We start from the raw sequence: 23,174 nt of genomic DNA, 5'->3' as shown, positions 1-23,174 counted from the left end.
TGACGGCAGTTGCAAGCTTTAGGTGGTACGGCGTTTGTTTTCCGTAGGGTGGATTTGTTGTGGGCATCAATTTTTTGCTTTAGATTCGGCATGCAGCTGTAACTGATCTTAACTGTGTTCCGGTTGAAGATTTTATGCAGTGCATGGCCCTTCGGAAATTCTTCGTCGAGGATCTTTAGGAAGGATCGTCCACGTTCCTGCTGAAAGGGGGGTTGTACCAAATGATGTCTCTATGGCGGTTCCTTCTTCCAGAGTTCGGAGACTGTGCCGTAGGAACAGAGAACGCAAGTTTGTGCTTGCACCTGCTATCATCGAGAGCTTTCTGATAAAGAGGTGCCGCTTTGCTAAAGCAATCTTCATCTATAGAGATTTCGGACAGCCTTTTGTTAATGGACTTTAGGATGTTTTCGATGATACTGGGTGGATGGTTAGATTTCTTGTTGACGTCGAGTGGAATGTGTCCTGGTTTGTTGTATGGCAAGTATTTACCGTTAGCCAGGTTAAGTGTGACGTCAAGAAAGTTTACTACTTTCTTATTGGCCTCGATAGTAATCTTCAGACCGTGCTTGGCGAAAATGCTACACAATTCCTTCTTAATAAGCTCGGCCTACCGAGGTGATGCCTTGGTTACGCCTAGACCGTCATCTCTGTACAAGCCAAAGTTACATGCGTTACCGAACCTTTCTTTTTTGTTGTGGAGGAGGTAAGTGCAGACGAGTTCACATGATTCGGCGCCATCGAAACTGCCCATGGTCACATCGAAGAGGTTTGATTGACGTTCTTTTGCTCCATGGCTCACCGGAGTTGTAGAGAAGAGAACTTTTTGCCTGAAGGATAATATGCCGTTCGTCGTCGCAAATGGTGACATGCTTCGATGCGAATTCGAGAGCGGCAGCCAGCAAGTCGATGGAGATCGATGGGTAAAACTCTACCACGTCTAATGCAATAAATGAGTGCAACTCTTTATGCTGTATGCCAGTGAACCAAGCTAAGACGGCCTTAGTGTTTTCCCATTGGTTTAGTTTCAGCTTGCTAACAAGTGCAGTGTTGATGCATTCAAGGAGCTGTTTGCTGATCTTTCCAATCTCAGATTTAGCTGGGTTGATAAGGCGGCAAGTGGGGTTGTTTGCGAAATTAGGCTTGTGGTCTTTGAGAGTAATAAAGGCTTCACGTTTGGCAGTGGTGTTTATCCTGCCATCTAGCTGTAGTTTCTTAGTAATATCTTTGGCCTTCAGCTTAATGGAATCCGCTGTGTCCGGGGTTACTTTCTTGTAGGTCTTAGTAATATTATTCTTCAGTAGATCGTTATATGATTGTGTGTCCATTTTGTAAAAGTTGGAAGTCTTGTCCGTGGGTACCAAGAGCTTGTCAGATTTCATGATGTTCTCCTGAATGTCTGAAGAAAGCTTATGCTGAAACTTACAGTTTACTGTCCGAAATTTGATCTTCTCTATCATATGTAGAAGCCTTTTCTCAAAGTCCTGCATCGCCTGTATTTGCGGAAGCGAATTTCTAGAGGGAAACCCAAACGTCTCTTTCTGACTACTGTCTGCGCTAGGGTTGAGGTAGAAAAACGCTTTCCATCTCATTTGTCGGCAGAGGTGCTCGGTCTTTTCAATCAGCGTAGGTTTATAATCCTTCTCAGATGGTAGAGGTATGTCTTTGGTGGAGTGATCAAATCTCGTTGATTCCATTGTGATAGTCACTGCTTAGAGTGCTCAACAGTAGAGGAGCTTCAATATACCAGTTGATGTAAATGCACGGCTATCGGCAGAGTGCTCAACAGAAGGACTAGAGCGTAGTATAATCAAGGTTGTCTGATGTCAACGTGAGATTAGACTTGGCATTTATGTATGTATGTATTTATGTATGTATGTATGTATGTATGTATGTATGTATATCACCGCATTTGCCTCGATTTCAATTACGGCCCTCAAAATCGAGGTTCTTTCGTTCGTTCAGAACACAAATAAAGTGTGATGTGGAAAACTTAAAGCCCAGGCCAAATCCTGTTTGGTATAGACAGCACGTTTATGTTTACGAGTATGGATGCAAGTGAAGGTAAAAAAATTCCCGTGAATTGAAGCGATACGTTTTTTCAGAATATTTCAAGCAATTCCTGGACTCTACGGTAAATGAAGTCGGTGTTTTGGCTGAATTTGTATTCAGCCAGGCTTTGTTGTATTTGTTTAATTGATAAATTGCTTTCATTTTTAGTTATTAAGAGTTTTTCTAGAAAGTGTGACAAAGTTTGTTTTCTCTTGGTAGTAAAACGTTTTATACACGACGGAAGCAAAGATTGAAAATGATTTGATACGCTCGTGATGCTTTATGAACCAGTTTAATATTAAAGTCGATTGGAAATTCACTCCTTCACTTACTCCAACGCTCGCGTGCTCTTTACTTTATCGTGGACAGGTTTCAGACAAATAATACCCTGATTTATTCTCACGGACTTTCATACAATGTAGCGTGATATAAACACTTATTTTGGTTCAAAGTTCAGTTTTTTTCGATCACCTTCGTGTCGTGTAGCGTTACATGCAAAGTTATTTGACACGGTTAATCTGAAATATAAACAATTGAAATAAACTGCAACTGATGCAAATTATTTGAAATGTCATGTTTTACTCGCAACACTTCACTTTCTAATGGAAACTACTTAAGGCTTTTAATCGGCCTTTGAATGAGTTTTGTTGTTTTAAATTATCTAGTAGTAGAATGAGTTGATATTTTTGCTAACCCGGTTTTTAAAAATCCAGGTATATATATAAATACATTCTTTGTGATCTTTATATCTCTCTGACTATTTTGTTTTGACTGGACATTAACTGGACTTAGTATAAGTGAATTCTATAAGTCAAAGCTGATTTTCGGACTGCGTCATAACCTCGAAGGAAAATATGATAATATTCCTTACACCCAATCGGGTTTTTACTGAAGTAAGATTAAATTTCAAATGATTAAAAGAAGCTATAACAGGCTTTTGTGAGAGAGATAGTACAGGCTAGTGTGAGATTAAGTTGATTTGTAACAACGCTGAAGCTTTAGAAGAAATACAAAGTTTGCTGAACCATTAGAGTACGTGTGTCTTTTCTGTGAAGTCGACCCGGAGCTATTCCCTTTCAACTGGGTTCGGACTTTTCACAAAACGATCACTTGTAATCTCTTGTAAGCGACCACTTGACACACTGCTTGATTTCTTAGAATAAGTTCGCTGTATGTACTATGTTACTCGGATTATATAAAAAGAACTACATGTATTAGTGACAACACGGAAAAACGAATATCATAACTCAACACATTGCATGCAATAAGTTCTCTTCCAAAACGTAAGTGTAGATCGGCAGTTTCGGCACCTCTTCTCGAAAGAGACAATTACGGTTTGATTTTCGTAAGTGATCCACTAAATTCGCATTTTGGGTGGTAGCCTTACGGATAGTTGACTGTAATAGCATATTTCTCATTGATAGCATTACCTTGTAATATAAAGGAAAGAGTGTTGTAGTACTGACCCATTCATGTTGAAACACAAGGAGCGGATCAAGAAGAATTATGTCTGACCTTGATCCCAGAATTTTTCGTGGTGCGACTGTGGCTGTACAATCGTGTGTCATGCGATCGTGTTTGAAGTCCGGATAGTCGTCGAACGGGACGAACTCAGACCAGTATGAGTTCGTATCGGTCTCCATACATTTCTTTTCATGCGTTCACAAGGGACCGGCCTAAAAATGAACTCAGACCGGTTTAACTTCGCCTCGGTCGATGACTCAACACGAGTTAAATTGGAAACGAATCTCAGACCGGGTCCATATATAGCATCTTTCTTCGTATGGCTCCACGATTTTTGCCTTAGAAGTAGCTTCAATTGAATATTGGATTAATGCCGGATTGCACCATTTTGAATTGCTGTGCAGCAAATATTAACAGGCGAGTCCAGATGAGCATTATATTGGATAAAGCTTATAACTCTTTTCTTGGAGCAGTACAACTCTACGTTTGTCTACTCACTGTTTACTGGCGTAAATTGTTTACCAGTTAGGAACGTTAGTAGAAATATGTTAAATAATCGACTTGTGAAAGTTATGTAGCTCCAAGAATCTCCTGTTTTATAGTTTGTACCGGTCTCATGTAAACGACAAGCATTTTGTCCCGGTCTCATGTAAACGGCTGCACAAATTACCAATTGGTACCGGTCTGAGTTCGTACTTGTCTCATGTAATTACCCCCTAAGTAGAAACGATTGGAAACCAAAGGGTGACGTTGGGTGACGTCGTTTGGCAGCCTTGTCCCCAGGGCTTCACTAAAAGGGACAGTGTCCCGATTGTGCGCACGCGCGAGCGTCATCTGTTTTTTTCTTCAAAAGACAATAGAACTGTCATATTCAACCTCGTGCCCAGGCCTTTTCCCTCAAAAAATGGGTGGGGCGGGAAAAGGCCGTGGCATCGGCTGGTCACATGTACAGCCTAAATATTCCTAAGATATGCAACCCGCTGGTTTTGCGCTGACAGAAGGGAGCAACAATGGAAAATAATTCATCGCGAACTATGTCAATAGTTTCGCGTGTGTGCGATTCAGAAGCTTAAGATCATTTAATTGCGCATTATTCAAATGCTAGAAGTTTATGAAAGACAGACCGGCTCTACGTTGTCACGTACAAAATATGTCAAATGCTTCAGCGTTGAGACAAGCTGTTATGTCCCACTGTTATCGACTAGTATTTCGCCCGGGGCTTCGACTAAACTTCATCGTGACTGTGGAATTACTAAACGATCAAGCGGGATGTGATTTTGTCCAATGTCAAACAAAAATGCGGGCCTTTGCCTTCAGGGTCTGCAGAGAATTTAAACAAATTGAACTTAATTGAAATGGAATTGTTCATCAAAATTCTTTATGAAGTCTGGTCTTTAAAACAAACAAATCTCCGCACCGGATGCAAGTCAGCCCTCCAGCCAGGAACGATGACAGGTCGCCGATCTGAAACATTTGAAGAACTCTTATATCTTTTCTCCACCGAGGATAAGTACAAAGGATTTTCCTTATATTAAAGGGAAGATTGACTGATCGATTGGAATCAACTACAGCTCTGTCAATTTTAAATAGACCCAAGTTTTTTTTTGTTGCCAGTCGTTTGATCGCAGAGCTGGGAGGTCAATGAAATTTTTAAAAATACAGGTCATACAGGATAAGTCTAAACCAACGCGTGTCGCTATGATATGGCAAAGAGTTAAGGTGAATAGAACTAGGCTGTGTACGGCGGCCCACTTCGCAAGAAATGAAATAAAATATCAGAAGAGTCGAGAAAGCGGACTTTTCCAGTACAACCTTTATGCACGTACGATACTTTGTTTGTCATTTATACCGCTCTATAAACTGAAGTTTTACAAATGTTACTTGCTGTCCCCTTCATAGAAATAGGAGGAAAGCAAAAAATTACCATAGCCAGTATCTGTGACAAAAAGGAAACCTTTTAAAACTTTTCGTTAATCGTCAAGAGATATAAAAGGTCGCCCAAGATCGCGCTCTGTGATGTTACGCATAATTTTAGCTTTTCACATGGCGCTAATTTATTACACCCAGGATTTTAGGATGTACGAGGAGACACGTGACCAGCCAATGCCAGGGCCTTTTCCCGCTCCAACCATCTTTTGAGGGAAAAGCCCTGGGGACGAGGTTGTGTCATATTGACTCGACAAGATTTACTTCCGGGGTCGTCGCTTGTTTCCATCCGCCAAACTGACATTTTCCTCTCAGTGGCTCTCACAAGACAATTCACTTTTCGTACATGAAATTTCTCTGTCTCTTGAAATTTCTGTTCATTAAAGTCTAAGTCTCTTCAATTTTTAAGGAAAAAAAATTCAAGATGGCACGAGTAAGATTCGATCTCGGAGCATCGGCTCTGCAGTTTATCACTATAACTCTTACACCACTGTTGTTGCTGACGATAAATGGTTTGATTTGAATATATATGGCAAAAACCCTAACACTAACCCTAACCCTAACCCTTACTTTTTGTACGAATCATTAATCTGTCAACATCAGTTTGGCGGATGGAAATAAGTGTTGACCTGCTTCCGGACCGCACCGCCGACGGAGATTTGTTGTTTACATTCTCAAGTAATATTTTAGCCTTTCGAAGAAGTTTTTCGTCTTATTTAAAATTTGGCTCGTGGCACGAAGACTCATCGCGATTTTGTCGCTAGCAGGGCCGCCTCGCGACCCGAAAATCTCGTTCCGCTCGGTTTAAAAACACTTTTTCTAATGTGAAACTCGTGTCAGAGGTCAATTGCTCCAAGTCCAGTAATATTTGCCTGATTTGCTGGCGTTCTAGCCTCAGACGTTTGGTCTCCAAATAGCAGATGTCGCCCTTCGAGTTGTCTTCTTGCTGTTGTTGTCTTGTTTTTAGCTATTTTTTCGCCTAGTTCTTACTCTTGAAACGAGTGAAATGTCCGCCATTTTTTCAAGTTCACAGCCAAAAGAACACAACCTCGTCCCCAGGTCTTCTCGGTTAACGGTGCCTTAACCTGCAAAAACGCTGCATTTTTGACGTCATTTCCTCGTTAAAGTCAAAATTCTGCCAAATTTGGTCATCAGTAACTGGTTATGGTGAATTAAACGTGTGCTTTTAGCCAATCAGAATCAGGGAAATATTTTGAATGAATAATAATTATATTTAAAGCATTTCACTGTCACTGTTTGAAGCTGGTGGAAAGAAAATTAGGTATTTAAGAGTATTTCAAATCAATTTTGCATTATTGCATTTAATTTAATCTCGGGTTCAACGGCTGATCGATGTACGGAGTTGAAACTGCCAGTCCTTGCTATATAATGTGGGTCCCTAGACATTGACTACTTGCTTACGATCTAGGTACAACTAGATAGTCTGCGCAAAAGAATCTTGTAGTTGATCAATCGTGCTGAAAGCTTTCAACAGGTCGAGAAGCAGCAGAATAACGTATGGCTGATTAAAACGTAATAGAGATAACTAAGAAATGGTAAATGTGCAGCGTGCAACCATGGAGTTATTGATGCACGCGGGAGGTTGCTAAGCACGAAAGAAGCGTATAAGAGTCGCATAAGGCGATAGCCGAGTGCGACTCTAGCTTCTTGAGTGCTTAGCAAACCTCCCAAGTGCATCCATAACTCCATGGTTGCACAGCTGCAACGTTTACCATTTCTTTTATAACATAATCAAAAGAGAAAAACATTATTTTCCATTTGCCTTCGGTTGAGTCATCGGTCCGAGTTCATGTATGCTGCCATCTGCCCGCGCGTAAACAAATCATGTTCTTTGTTTTTCAAAAACTTGCCTTTGAGTTTTTCTTTTGCTGAATCAACCGTTCTCCGTCTTCAGGTAAATTGCAAAACGTTTTTTGTTGTTATTCTGAATGGCATCTGTCTACTTGCTCTTAATATTAGGGTAAAAACTTTGAGGGAAAGCTATAGCTGTAACTATAAACACCAACTAAAAGGACTCTAAAAAATAAGCTAAAACTAAATAAATGAAATAATTATCAAGCTTATTTATGTGACAATTTTTGAAATAAACGTAAAGTAGAAATGAGAAAATTTGACTGTCATTCCTTTAATAACAGGTAACAATAATTTTAAAAAGAAATTAACTAACTTTGTATCGAAGTCTGTCTGGGGAAATCCAGCTATGAAAGTCAAAGTTGCTACTGAAATTCGCCGGCGCTGAAGCTGTTGTTTTTTGACCGTTCTGTGAACGACTGTTATGAATGAACACTGAGGAACAAAATAATACACACAGAAGTTATTTTTGAAAAATTTATTTGAAAACCCAAATCTTTCTGTACTCAAATGAAATTCGCTTCTTCCAGCGTAATGCGAGTGCCCGTTTAAACTCAACTAAAATTTTTAATCGATGAGATGGAAACTTCACATCAAAGCTGTCTCGAATTTGAGCGTGTTTCCTAAGATATTTGCTTGAATTTAGCATCAGCTTGACAAAAAGTCAATAACACAATGCTAATTGATAAATTTTACAATTCAAACAGACTTTCTCTTCTATAAAAAAAAAACACACAAAATGTACCTTAAATCTTCGCTCGCTCGATTTTCCTTCAGCCGATTCTAGCCATGAGGAAAACAGTGATTAATTCATCCAGGGCAAATTTGTCGCTTGATCTTTTGTCTTTTTTCCATCAAAACAACAGCTTAGTATTTTCTTCATCGGTGCATTTCATCGGTGTATTTTACAGGTGATTTTACCGTCAGGAGAGGAGATTTGTTGAATTTGCCTAAATTTTACAGCGTTAGCTCAGTTTCTTGGCGTGCCCCCACGGGCAAATGGTAGTGGCTAATTATAACTGACCAATCAGAGCGCGCGATTTACTTTTGTTATGTTATAATTCTTAGTATTATGTAATGGTCATTGTATCAAAAATCAACCAATTCATCTCTACTGTTGGAATAATTTTTTTATCTACCAATTACCTACAAAAAATACCAGCGTTTGTAAATTTCCCAATGATTTTTCAATCCTGAAGTAGTATTTTTTTGACGATTACAATGTTATGCCAACTTGAACTCTTATATTTTCCTTTTTTTGGTAATTCATCCGTTTTTCACTTTGACAGTTGGGTTTCGAGGGACTCATTTCGGGGTTAGCAAATCGTCGGGACCTTCCCTTTTGCTATCTTTTTAGTTGCAGACAAGGTCTTCATGATTTGTTCGATCTTAAAATGCTCGGAGCATATGTGCAGATACATAGAATCAAACTCTTTATCGGTGCTAGGACAAAAGGCGATCTTTATAAGATTCTTCTAACTCGAAAAATCGAAAGAGTTGAGGGAAGTCTGACCTTTTTAGATTATTTTTACACACGAACATGACTTAATCATTTTTAACACTCGTCAGACTCTCCAGCTCTAGTTCATGTGCTTTCAAAAATAGGCACCCTTTCGCTTAAGCCTCGAATTGAAGCTATAAAGTAGTTACCAGGCGTTCCGGCTCAAACAGTTGGAACTCGGCTACTCCGTTCGAAATACAACGTCACGTGACCGAATTGTTTCTATGTACTCTAGTTAACAAATTGACACCAGTTTTTTTATTGTCTGTCTTCTTATTGATGATAAAATGACATCATAACATTGTCAAAGTGTTGTGGATCCACGAGCCGCATACAATAACAAAAGCTCGAAAAAGTCAAATATTGCCGGTAAAAATAAAGACAACTCAAGAAAATCTAGCGCAATGTTATTGTCAACACCTTTTTTCGCTTGGTGATTGGCTACTGATAACAAGTAACGGAGTTTTATTGGCTAAAAATTTGACAGCTTGAGTCACGTCACTGCCCTGCATAAATTTGTTTTGCAAACTTCAAACAAGAATGAGATCAGCGATGTTTATTGCCTAGAAAAACGGAGGCATTTTTGGGCTGTATGAAGTCGTAAACAGGCCCAAGGTTAAATATTATTCCAAGGAAAGATTTTGGAGCCGCTATAGTAAACGAACAAGTCAAAGCAATGTACGGTTAAACTTTCTGTAGATCAAACTAGCCTGGCAGTTTAGAAGAGTTGTTAACCGATCAATACGAACAGAAATCGTGTACGGCTGGTTGTTTACTTCAGTTCTCGACTTGTTTGTCGTCCTGAATGCCATTCAGCTATATGAGCTGTGTACAATCAAACCGAAAGGTGGGTATTATAGTCATGAAGTTTTAAATTCGTTACCAGGTACTTACAAAGTTTCATAAAGTTTGTACAAAAAGTTTGTTTTGCTTTCGGAAAAAAGGATCAAAAAAACACTCAGTACTTGTCAAAAGAAAACTACCGTTATAAATGTGCTTATTTTTAATAAACTAGTCGGCATTCAGAATTGTTTCCTTACTTTTTTAACTTTTTACGAACATTAAAAAACATTAAACATTAAATCGCAGTTTTGAAACTGTACCATTTCTAGCAAGTGGTCCCCGCTTTTGGAAACTAAAAGTCTTGTTTAGTTTCCTCTGCTTAAGCTTTTAGCAGAGAATCCAAACGGGATGCAAGTCTTGCATCAGAACTTTCTGGCTATTATTCTCAGAGAACAGAAAGTGAATCTTCTATGAAACTAAACTAAGCAAAAACACCGAAGGTCGGCATTCGTTCGGCAAATGACCGCGTCTTGCATTATAAAACTTAAAATTTTATGTGTTTGTCTTCTTAACGATAATTACAATTAGCCAATCAGCATGCGAGATATAATTCAGTTATTGTAAAAAAATATCCTTTCTATAGTTTTTTTTGCATTTTGTTAACTTATATTTGAAACACCACAGACTTTCAATCTTTTACCGGAGTAGAATGACTCAAAACGTTGTGAAATCTAGACTGACACCTTTTTCAAAGCAAAAAGCAAGCAAATGGCACGTTGAATTTACATAGTGAAAATACCCTAAATTTGAATTTTTTTCGTGACTAAACAAATGTTTGATTTCAACGTATAAAATGAGCATATTACAGGTTGAGTTCACCGTGACGTTTTGTATACTCTTGACTGCGTGATGAAATGACTACACTTAACGTCCGAAAATTAGTTCTGACCAAGAAAGTTTAAGTTAATTTTTCAGGGTATCAGTTAAGACGAAGGTTATTCTTCGTTTTATTACAAAGTTCTATACAGAGATATCAGGAAGTAATCATGAGGTGAGTGGTATCTTGAGGGACAACCAACCGTGTAACTGTGATTTTCAGTGCTGATATTAGTTGTATTGGTGATAGAAATGAACTACATTTATACCTAATGTAAAGCGCTCATAGATCAAGAAGGTTTTTTTGCAGTGTTTGTTTTGTTTTTTTTTTTCATATTTTCACTTTTCATACCAGTAGTATATATCCACGGTCTAGCCAATTGTCCTGTATGTCACGCAAATATATAAATAGATCGGGTAATTATCACTATAATCTGCAATAATCAATTTTTTTAGCCCAAAAGTGGAAGTTTAAGTCATAATAATATTACAATAGAAGAAAAGAACGGAAATTAGATAACACATTATCTTTTAACAGAAATTTAACAAATGTTTAGGCAGCGATTCTTACATAATTTGCCATTTGTCATTATGCAAAATAAACATCTGTAAAAAAGGGAAAATTAACTCCGGCATATCTTGGATTTACCACTGAAAAGAATAACTCTAAGATTTTAAAACGTACCTTTTGTAGCCCATGGTTATCTATATCAATATTTCCTCCTTTTAGAAAAAGAAAATAACAAAATCATTGGACCCTTTCATGGTTACTGAGATAGACAACGCGTTGGAACGAGAATAGTTATTTACCTTTGTCTCGCGGAAGTCGTTTGTCTTCAGATAACATGGGGTAACAAACCTATGTTGAGGTCGCTATGAAGGAGAAATACGGTGAAAGAGGATAATTCCCTTGAATCGCAAACTTTATAGCGAAACATTAAATTAAGTCGAGGTTGGACAATTTAGAGGACCACTATGAGTCTAAACAATAAAGGTTTTTACTCTCAAGGCTCAAATACGACTAGAGGCCATACCGTACCGAGTCCTTGAAATTTCTTTCTTTTTTTCAGAGTATAACACGCTGACTAAGCAGAATTCTAAGGATCGTTGTGTGATCTTCTGCGAACTAAATTTTAATCAAGTATCCTGATTACAATTTTCGGATCTCAGTATAATTGGCTTGGTCTGAAATGGGTAAATGAAATTCGGCGTGTCAATATCAAGCATTCAAAAGTAAGAGGAAAGTGTTTGTCTTTTAATACTTTGGTTAATTTCTCGACGCAAACGTTGCTTCTAATAAAAGCCATGAAAATTTTAATTTTAATCAAATACTCAGAAATTATAAGCAACCTAAATGTACATACAAGGGAATAAAAAAGTGTGCGGACTCGATAAACTGAATATTGAAATGTAAATCTGAACAACTTGTTAATGCCACATAACTAACTCGCAAATGTTTTCAATGAATATCTCTTGCTTCACAGCTTGCTCTATTAACTGGCCAGGGTGATGTAAACCCTTCGCTGTATGTAATAAGCTACACCTCCGGGGCCAAGAGGGAACCTTCCTGCCCGCTTGAGTTCGATGGAATGTGCGTGTTCGTAAGACTTAATCATCAAAGTATGGAAAGGAAAAACAAAATACAGTTTTCTGTGGTCGAGATTCGCCCTAGATTATCTTTAAATCAAAATATTAACTTTTGTTGTGGCGGGGGTACATATAATAATTTTTCGGATTCAAAATAATTCAGTGCAGCTTGCATCATGGAAATGATGAAGCCGGCTTCAATTTCGTGGCTGAGACCTCAACTAATAACTGTCCGTGAAATTTTGGGCCACATAAAACAAATGATATAATCTTCGTTTGGTTTATTTTTTATTCAAGATTATAAGTGCTCTAGGTTCACACAAATTCCCGTATTCCTCAGTGGGTTGTTCTGTTTTTTGCCTTTATTATATATAGTATAAAATATCCTGACAGATCAACTGGAAACGTTTCAAAGTTAAAATTTTAAGTCCTAAAATTATTTTTTGAAAACATAATTTTAGGACCTAAAGGAAACAGAAGAACAGAGGAACCTCTTCTCCAGCATTTTTCAATACATCGCCATGGTAATGGTGACAGTGCAGTGAATGAACCTACGTGCCTACCCTTCTCAGTTTCCGCATAAATCTTACAATTGACTCCCTACCCCCCCCCCTCAAACAAAGCAAATGAGATCTACTAAACGCGTAAAAACAAGTTGGACTATATTGCCACGTATTGCTAAGAGGTATAATGTTCAACAGAGTGGATATTCTTCATTTGAAGCAAGATGTTTACCGAGAAAGAAGTCCGTGTGCAGTTGTTGTCGGCTTTCTTCTTTGTAGCTGCACTTTCTTACCAAGACGTTGAAGGTATAAAAGAGAATATTCATCTCTGTATTTTGTTTTCACACTTATTTTTATTTTTTTTTTCCTTTTCTGTATTTCCCAGCGCTGAGTATCAAAACTGGAATATGCAATGTCACCATTACTACTCCTGGTCTGTTTGCGTTTGAAAAGGTTTCCTTTGAGAATCCTTTCAATGGCAGGCTGGATGTGAAAGTTTTCGTTTCCAAAAGCCACGCAACAAACAGTTATAGTGGTGGAGATAGCGCGGCTATTTGGGTGGAATCTGTGGATAATAAAGAATTTACAGTTTGTGTTTTGGAGTACGGAGATGGTTCTAGTGGGACTACGAAAGTGAACTGGATGGCACTGCAATCTGTTCCTGTTGGCGCTCAACTAGACACCGTCTCGTTGGATTCTTGGACTACTGGAGAAAAGTGTAAAAGGATCGCCTTTGAAAAGGTTAACATTTATACATCTTTAAAAAGGTTTACCCATCCATATTTTTTGCTAATTTTTGCTTTAAAAAATTTAGTGAGAAAGTCGATATTTCGATTCCTTTTGTTTGTACATGGCCAAGTTTATAATAATCGTTCTATTTACAAATTCTGTGTTTAATTCGTAAAACTCTTCTTAGTTTTTCAGCTGCAAAAATTCTACCCAATTTGCTTCTTTCAATTTTAGAATGATTTTTTTCTTTCACACTTCCCTCGTTTTATATCAGATCCTTGTTTGTGTGAAGAAGAAATGTTATTGATTATTTATTTCGTTCTCTTTTACTTTTTCAGCGTTTCTCAATTCCTCCGAGCATCTATGTAACAGTTCGTCACCAAATTCTCAAGAGACCTCAGGACGCCTTGGCATTGTGGGTAGAGGATGTACGCAGAGACAGTTTCAAGGTTTGCCTCAGGGAAACGAAGATTTTTGATGGGCTGCATAAAAACATCAAAGTGGTAAGTGAATTCTTTTTGTTACCTGTTACATGTTTGAAAGTAGACACACGACAAGATGATAATTAACTAAACGGTTCCTCCCTTGCTGCAACTTACAGGGGCTGTGCTCTACCAGAACCCAGTTGTTCCTGGCGCTCTACCTTTGCTCTTTGCCTACTAGGAAATCGTAGCTTTTTTCATAGAGATCCCAAGTTGGGTACCCTTTGATTTACACGGGTTCAGAGAAATGGACTCCCTTCTCTTAGAAACAACGTTGACTTGAGGAAGAATATATTGATAACATTGTTAATAGCGGAGCTCTGGTGCGCGAAGCGCGCCTGCGGAGCACCATGGGTAAGTAAATCTTCTCATCCCAGAAAATTTGGTAATCACGTGACCGTACACCGCTCGCCCGTCCGTCCGCACCACAGGGAAACCAGTGCTTAATCCTCACACTTTCTAGCCAGTTTGGGAGCACAGGAAGACTGATATTGCACACATATATTTCACATCAATGTTGTGATCAATTGACAGCTGTCAAAACAGGGTATCCGCTGACCAGTATCACCTGACCGCATCGCGGGCTTAGGTGTCGACCCATCGAGGTTGAATATCTTTTTGAAGTTGTCCGCTGACAAGTTACTAGTTTTCAAACGATCGCAGACTCAAGTTTATTTTTTTTAATTCATATGAAGTATGTTGTGTTTTGTATGTGTCGCACAAATAAAATGTTGATTTCAAACTGACCTCGGACGATAAAATTCAGCCAGTTTTTACAGGCAGGGAAGACATGCTAGTTGCTTTTGACTTTTCTCACCAAGGTCACGCGTTTTTCACGCTCTACGTCCAATTTTTATGCTCTGATTGGTCAAAATTTGACAGGTGAGTTCATGCGGAAAATTTATGCAGCATCTTGAAACTAGTTTACTTTGCTGAAGCTGACAGAGATTTGTGTCAACTTGTGATGCTTTTAACTGTCTTTTTCCACTGAATGTACAAAATGAAATTCACCTGCTATCAAGTGTCTTCTGTTATTCATGGCTAGTTTGTTTATTGGGTTTGTGGTGGAGAAATACGTCGCTTGTCAAAGTCGGAAATCCGATTTCGGATGGCATCGTTTTCGTTTTTCTCCTTCCTTGATGCGTAAGAGGGTTGAAAAGTCTGAAGCGATTCTGGCCTTACTTGATAGTTTTCAGTGCATCTCGAATGGTAAGCCTGAGTAATTATTGTATTTGACGTTTTTTTTTATATCTAATTTAATGAAGTCGAGCGTAGTTTATGCGGCTATTTAGTTTATGCACGTTTTTAATTCTAAGATTTGATCTGACCGAGTATCAGGTTTGATTATAAGCTTATAGAACTTTAAAAAGCCTTTAGACATTTTCTCACCGCAAATGGCTGTAAAAGAACGCTTCGAGTGATTTTCTTGCCTCGAGTTCATCTTTGAAAAAGCAAACACCGGGAACCGGCTTACAAAATGAAAAACATAAACAAGGATTTTCAGAGGCACTTTAATACTTGTCTTCGTGAATGAAAATTGTTGTCTCTGTATATGTTTCACCGAATTATTTTCCTTTTATTGATTGTTAGTAGTCTCTTTTTCAATTTTTATCGCTGTGCCGTTTGTTTTCAGTCGCTCATGAACATCGCTAGCAGGCAGGAGTAGTCAAAATGCCGCGCGTATCAAACGCTTTTGATAAATAAAAAATAAACATAATAAATTCTATATTATGTTGAAGCGTATATCTCCATTAATCATAATTTAAAAAGTCGACTTTGGCGCTTGTGAAAAGTGAGAACCGGCTAGCCGTATAGGTGATTTTTGAAATTTTTTTAACGGTTTCGCTAAAAGCCCACACGTGCTTCGATCGTCCTCAATATTGAGTGAGTGCCATTTGTATTGCAAAATCGTGAAATACTGCATTCTGTCCGAGGTCTGTATGATAAAAACAGCGCCTCGTAGTACTGTTTCACCTCAGATGTGATGTATAAAAAGTATAAAAGGTTGGGTTACATGTCCCCTGACTTGTTGGGAAGATTTTGTAAAGTAAACTTGTCGAACGCAAAAAATTCGGCCTGATTTGTTTTCCAAGAATTTGTTTTCCAGGCCTAATCTACTGTGATCAATTGCTATTTTTTGGGTGTACATATAAGGCTATCAACTCGATGTAAGATTAAGTTCACTCTTAGGTTGGACTGTTTGCAAATTACTTTTCTCTAAAATCACTTAACCTTTCCCTCAAAAGTCACATGAATGTGCTCTAAAGTTAACTGAATTGTGGAAAATAAGTTTATTGTTTGATTTAAATTATAAATTCGAGTTAATATATAGGAGCTTCGCTTTTGGCCCTGGCTAAATCTATATATTACTGTTTCACTTATCCTTCAGGACTGGATAGCATTTGTTAAGTTGATGACGCTGAATTCTACCTTGATCCATGGCCTTGTAACAACAAAGAATAACTCACCACTAAACAAGCAACAAGACAACGCTCTCTGTCAGGTAAAGTAACTAATCAACTATACTGTTTTGGTTTGTCAGTCACTTATATTCATAAATAGAAAATCTTTCAGAAATTCATGGCGCTCTAATATTATTGTCGTCAACTATTTAAACGACATATATCCATGATATACCGCATATGTGTAGAAAAACTTAAGAACGCTGATTCTTTTCTTGTTTTTTTAGATAATAAAGTTCACTGATGCTTTCTATGCCCCTCCGGTAGTAATGGTTTCACCAAGACTCAGTTACCACAACAACAACTCCCGTTTCTCGGCTTCTGGAACTTGTAACGCAGTTACTGCGTGGATTCAGGTAACATATTTGAAACTTGGAGCCATTTTTCTTAGTCCATTGCGTCCTTGGGCTGCCTTCTTATCTTTTCCCTTCGAACTTACTTTTAGCATTGTCTCTGTTTCAAATTTTCATGTCGTTTAAGGAGTCCAGAAAAGTTTTTTTTTGCTTTTTTTCTCCCAATTTTTCCAACCAACCTGTGCACGCCACGGTTTCGCTTTGTAAACGACCTTTGGTAGTGACATAGCAGTTAAGGTAAGAAAATACCTGATGACGCTTAATGATTGATAATCTGATACTTCTAATGATTGTGTCTAGCATACCTTTACAAACGAAACCGAGGTGTGTATGAGAAGATACAGCAATAACGCCAATTATAAGGACATCGTACAACTGGATTACCTGGTGATTGGAGGTACGTAAACAATATGTCAAAACCTTGGTGAAGGCTGTATGCTGCAGTGTATCAAGTACATTTTATGACATAATCTTTTGAAGTTGTTTCATGGAGAGCTTTTTTTTCTCTAATTGAGGCTATTTTTTGTTGTCTCTATTTTGGGGGATTGTAGATTTGTTGACTGAAAAAACATGTTACTACTATAATTTCGTCGCAATAATTTTGTGTATTCAAGAAAATGAGATTTTTTTAGAAAACTTTAAAGTCTAAATTTCTTTGGCACACTGTTTCTCCTGATCACGAAATTAACAGGCTCATATGTGATGTCATAAGACAAAAATTCAGGAACTGAAAAACGGGATCATATACATTCTTATCCTTTCCTTAGAGTCGCCAGTGTTGTTGCATCTAACTGCAATGCACCTTATTGGCATCTTAAAACAGTTTCAGCTTGCAAATTGGACGAAATTTTTGTAGAATCTATACTTGTTTTCTTGTATCTAAAGTCACGTGTTCCTTAATTTACGTTATAGTTTCTTAATCTACGTCAGGGCCCCTTTGTTTCCGAGAGGCATCCGAGTGAAGACTTGCACGAATGGTGTGCCAAAATGGCGGTAAATTTCAATGTGTCAAAAAATTCTCTTTAATAACATTGTGTTCAAAGCTATTTTTTTTTCGCACACGTTCTCATAGTAATGTGCATTTTCAATTCTGAAAAAAAATAATTTTTAAGGTATGGGCACTTTAAATCTAATCTGTTGTTATTTGCTTAATTATCTTCAGACTTGGATCCCTGCATAGACGTTACGTGTTATTATCACAGCTTCTGTAAGGCGTTTGGACCCCATGATGCACGCTGTGTATGTGTGAATAGCTGCCCATCTTACAAAGAACCCGTTTGCTCATCAAATGGCACAACATACGACAACAGATGTTTGTTTGAAAGAGAAGTTTGTCTACATCGACTAAACTTAACCGTGCAACATCCTGGCAGCTGTGAAGGTTAGTACAGTTGTTTTTGTGAATCTGTTAAAAAGTGATTTTGTGTGTTATTAGAATTCAGTATTAATCCCTTAGCGAATTTTTCGAATGAGCTATTTACTTACCCATGTAGCCTGGAGGGAAAAACGGCGATAGATGCGTGAAGTTCAGAATTCTACGTAAGTTTGCTAAAACATTTGATACGGAGCAATGCTAATAAGAACACTGGTCGGAAAAAGTGGCGGATACACTAATTATATGTTTTAAGCATTTTCAGTTAATCCTCAACGAAAATATTTGTTTTCTTTTATATATGTATCACTGAAGCAAATTGAAAACTGATTCTTCTCTCTGAGATTAGTAGTAGTAGCAGTAGCAGTAGCAGTAGCAGTAGCAGTAGCAGTAGCAGTAGCAGTAGCAGTAGCAGTAGCAGTAGCAGTAGCAGTAGCAGTAGCAGTAGCAGTAGCAGTAGCAGTAGCAGTAGCTGTAGCTGTAGCTGTAGCTGTAGCTGTAGCTGTAGCTGTAGCTGTAGCTGTAGCAGTAGCAGTAGCAGTAGCAGTAGCAGTAGCAGTAGCAGTAGCAGTAGCAGTAGCAGTAGCAGTTGCAGTTGCAGTTGCAGTTGCAGTTGCAGTTGCAGTTGCAGTTGCAGTTGCAGTTGCAGTTGCAGTAGCAGTAGCAGTAGCAGTAGCAGTAGCAGTAGCAGTAGCAGTAGCAGTAGCAGTAGCAGTAGCAGTAGCAGTAGCAGTAGCAGTAGCAGTAGCAGTAGCAGTAGCAGTAGCAGTAGCAGTAGCAGTAGCAGTAGTAGTAGTAGTAGTAGTAGTAGTAGTAGTAGTAGTAGTAGTAGTAGTAATAGTAGTAATCGTTTGCATTTCGTACCCGGACGTAGCTCTGCCTAACATATCTGGATAACCTTTCCTAGAGTTATATTTTTTTAAGCATAACTGGAACTGAATCTTAGTTACAGTGAATGTTCACTTTCCTTTCCTTTAGCGCTAATAGGCTTGACCATTTGCCACCGTGTAGCTCTGCTCAGGATGTAAGTTCTAATCTCTCCACTGCTTGCCATGCTATTTACCTAATGCAGTGACAAGCGATACATTGTCCACTGTGAACTTTCCCTGGACTTCTATAGTAGAGAGTAACAACCCTCTTTATAAGAACCACTCATTTGCTGCTCTGTTAACATTTTTAAGTTCTGGGTAAATGCCCTTTGCTCCGCATGCTTGTCATACTAATCTATAGTTCATCTTGTAATGTGTTTTCTAGGATTTCCTTTTCAGCGTGGTCGTCGCCAAATGCCACATATTCCATCCTTGGGCTACTCTCACTGTCATGCCATTCATTTCAAACCGTTTGTGTTTTACCCTGAGAAACCCATTCAAGTGCAGATAACTGTCAATCATATGGATACCAGTGACAAATCGTATGTCCATGACGCGGCAGTATCGTGGGTTGAAAATGTGAATAAGGACGGATTCACTGCTTGTGTGATGGCGGCAGGATATAACGAACGAAAGTCGTATGCTAACGTGACAGTTGATTGGATGGCGTACCAAGGTGCCCCAGTGGGTGGCGTGACCGGTGAAGAGGGCATGTCACAGTGGTGGACTGGTACGACTTGTGCGACTGTCATGTTTCCTACTGTGAGTGGTCTTTGTTGGGTTTTCTTGTCCTTTCCATTCTTTTCAAGATCATATCTTTTGAAACGCCTCACTTCTACTGAGGTCACTCAGTTAATAACAGATCGTTTTTAATATGCATCAGCAGTGATTTGTCATTCTGGTGCAGCCGTACACTTATGACCATTAGTCGAACAAGGTCATGGTAGTACAAATTATTCTTTTACCAATTTCCAGCATATCTCAAATGTCATGGGTTCCTTTTTGCAAAAATACGAAGTTGATTCCTGTTCGTGGCTTTCTAAGATTTAAGAGTTGCCTATTTCGGATTTATTTTTCAGGGAAAATTCTCTGTGATACCGTCGGTATTTGTGACTGCCAAACATTACAATCCAGGATTAAAACGCGACGCAGCAAGCGTATGGATTGAAGATGTCACACAATCATCCTGCAAAGTTTGCTTGAGAGAATTGCAAAACTACGCTGGATCACACCAAGACATTGTTGTTGTAAGTAACGCTAATCTCATGGAATCGAACGAACAGCGTTTTTCGTTGGAAACTAATTGCAGCAGACTGGTATCTTTCTCTATCTCATCTTTTCGCTTTTTTACGCTTCCAGTAGATGGTCCAGCAGAGATGCACGATTTTTTGCTTGAAAATATATTTCCCTCCATCTGTTTCCTCTTCATCCGGCTTTGTCAACCCAACCATGTTATTGCTTCCTTGTAGCCTAAGATGTCGGTGGCTGTTTATATAAACCTTGTTGAGAGATTACCATCTTATTTTCGACGTTGACACGATCTTTTGGTAGTTAGGACGTGAGACTGAAAGAGAATTCTTTCTTTTTATTGTTATTTATTTATTTATTTATTTATTTACTTTATTTCAGAATTGGTTAGCCTTTTCATATCTTGACGAGCCTCCCTTCTCAGAACACAATTCGATTTACTTTTCGAATGATAAACCCCCCGCGCAGGGTCACTATAATGCCTTCTGCAAGGTCAGTATTCCAGTCCTTTCATTAGTCTTATGGGTTTCAATTCCCGTCACAGTGCACTTAATTTTATTGAATTAATTTACTATCAGAGAGCAAAAGAAAACGGTTCCCCTATCATGTCTCTAGTGATGGTAGTTGCATTTAGTCAGTTTAGCAGGCTGCCTTTCATATTTCAGTGAATATTTAAAATGAAAATGAAATATAGATTATAAATGCCCTAATGCGGAAAAAGTCTTAGCCTTTATATAAATGTCAGTGACTGAATTTTTACAATTATGTAATTTCTTTTGACAGGACGCTACTTTTACTAAAGTTTATAACTCAACTCCACATGTGTTTGTTTCTGCCAATCATTCCACCAAAAATGGAAGTCAGAGTCCAATTCATAACAGCATAGCTGAGTGGACAGAGGTATGTTTTTATTTATTCATTTATTTACTTTTTATTTATTTTATGAATTTCTGTAACATACCACTTGCAACCACACTTACATGTGTTGAGTGCATGTTTAGAAACCTTATGAATTTCAAAATACGAATGACTGTAACTAACACTCCCTATTTTACAATACAGAATGCGTTCTATTGAGAATAACAGCTTATAAAAGACAGATCGTGCGAAAAACAGCACAAAAGTTAAATCTTATCCGTTTAACTAACGATCAGGCATAACCCTTGGCTAGTAAAATGGCTATGAATTATGGAAAGTCGTTAAAACTGTGTTTTAAAAAAAGCTGTGTAGCTGTATAGCAGAGGGTAAGCAAATGTTGTCAAACAAAAAGCAATGAGAAAACTAAAATTGATGTTAAGCAAGAGAGAATGAGCTAAGAGAGCGAATCCCTGTGCCCCATGATGATTATTGAAATCTATTGAAAGTTCGCACGCGTGCGATGAAGGTTATTTTTATCTGCTGTTTCCGTGACCCGCGCGGTCTACTTTCTCGTGAACGCGAAATATTTCGCCTCTAAACATTTGAAGTTTGACAGCAGTTATAGCAATTATCGCATGAGAGGTTTACGTTGTTGACATGTAATAACGCGCACTCAATTGTTCTCTTTCCTCTTCCCTTTGAAGCCCTGTCATGCAAACTTGTTGAACAGGGTTGATCACTTCTTAATATGCGTCAAACTGGGAAATATGGAAAGTCTTCTGGTCAAGACCTACCTGAACTGTTCTTTAGTTTTTTTTCTGCTAGCAAGGGAGAAAATACGCTGTCCGCCGTCTGTGTGAACTACGTACTGAGCTAATAAACATCCCTTTCTTGCAGTACATCAACAAGACAGGCTTTCGTGCTTGTGTCAAAGAATTATATGAAGCAAAATATGACCCATTGTCAGTAACGTACACAGTTTTGTCAGGTACTACTGCTACAAAACTAATCATAAACTTCAGTACTTACCAACTCTGTGAATAACGAAAGAGAAATACAAGCAATACACAAAAGGAATGCACAAAAACTGGAAGAAATAAGAAGAAAATGCATTCGGGTGGTGATGAAAAACAACGTTCATCCCCTTTTCCAAATACATATTAATGTGTATAATAGAGTGCTTTATAATACTTGCATTGGTCTTTCTCTTATGTAATGCCTTTATTTCGTCCTGAACAACTTTTCCATTTCCTTTTTTAATCGCAAAACCGGAAATAACAAAAATGTTCGAAGTGCATAATTGCACCTAAAGCTATACATGTATATACATTTTAAGCAATGTCATTTTGCACTTCACTAATTCCTACTTTGTATACGCGCAGACATCTGTCCATCTGGATGGAATTACTTCAATGGATACTGCTATTTAACAAGCTCTGTATGTGCACCTTGGGTGGCTGCTGTGTCCAACTGTTCAACTATGAACTCACATCTGGTAACAGTGCACAACCAAGAAGAAAATGTCTACATACAGCACCGTCATAATGGAGAGCGATCATGGATTGGACTTAATGACCGAAGCGTTGAGGGATCATTTGTCTGGACAAACAAGGAAATAACCAGTTTTCGGTTCTGGGCTCTGCAACAACCAAACAACTGGAAAAACGAAGACTGTGTTCACACTCTGGGTGCCAATAATGGCTACACTTGGAACGATGTTTCCTGCGATAACTGTTATAACTATACTTGTGTTCAAGGTAAAAGCGGTCATCAGGTCCATTAACAAAAAGCAACTTACATTAAACGGTTCTGCTTTCTCCTTGAAGTTGTCAACTGAATTAAACTAACGTAGGGGGTTGTTATTCACTGCAACACAGCTACTTTTTGTAGGAAAGTTGGTAATGTCACCAAAACAATACATTACTGTACTGCCTCTTTTGATTTCATGTTTCCAACTTGACACTCTGATACCCATTCACTGGAGAAGTAGATTTTTAAAAGGAAGCATGGTAGGCCGTTTTTTTAGATAGTCTTTGAGGTGTCCAGTTGTAGGGTGAAAACACTAGGTCGAGTGTTTGATACAGCTTGTCAAATGTTTCTTGAAGAAATGTAGGACGTAGTTAGCAGAACGGACAGGTTATGAAATCCGGCAAACTTCGAAGATAAAAACAACGCTACTGCTGTTTATGCTTGGAGCTCCCTGATGGTGTACAATCTTTTCTTTTTTTGTTGTTCACAAA

At 38.3% G+C, this 23,174-nt stretch overlaps 1 protein-coding gene across 1 annotated transcript; it reads left to right on the top strand.

Moving 5' to 3' along the window:
* The first annotated feature begins 10,536 nt into the window (after positions 1 to 10,536).
* Positions 10,537 to 22,717, top strand: LOC140934228 (uncharacterized). Its single transcript, XM_073383891.1, has 13 exons — positions 10,537 to 10,646; positions 12,947 to 13,302; positions 13,629 to 13,793; positions 16,162 to 16,275; positions 16,462 to 16,590; positions 16,888 to 16,984; positions 17,750 to 17,968; positions 19,214 to 19,590; positions 19,908 to 20,075; positions 20,458 to 20,568; positions 20,860 to 20,976; positions 21,832 to 21,922; positions 22,317 to 22,717. Exons 2-13 carry the CDS (start codon positions 13,204 to 13,206, stop codon positions 22,715 to 22,717), a joined length of 2,088 nt encoding a protein of 695 aa, XP_073239992.1. The 5' UTR covers positions 10,537 to 10,646; positions 12,947 to 13,203.
* Positions 22,718 to 23,174: the final 457 nt, after the last annotated feature.

Source organism: Porites lutea, chromosome 4 (assembly GCF_958299795.1).
Source record: "Porites lutea chromosome 4, jaPorLute2.1, whole genome shotgun sequence".
Lineage (NCBI taxonomy): Eukaryota > Metazoa > Cnidaria > Anthozoa > Scleractinia > Poritidae > Porites > Porites lutea.
This window is presented reverse-complemented; position numbering and strand designations above follow the sequence as displayed.

Coding starts and splice junctions, on each gene's coding strand:
- LOC140934228 (XM_073383891.1), top strand. CDS start 13,204: ATGGCACTGCAATCTGTTCCTGTTGGCGCTCAACTAGACACCGTCTCG. Junction 13,303..13,628: donor AAAGGATCGCCTTTGAAAAG/GTTAACATTTAT, acceptor TTACTTTTTCAG/CGTTTCTCAATTCCTCCGAG. Junction 20,076..20,457: donor CACACCAAGACATTGTTGTT/GTAAGTAACGCT, acceptor ACTTTATTTCAG/AATTGGTTAGCCTTTTCATA.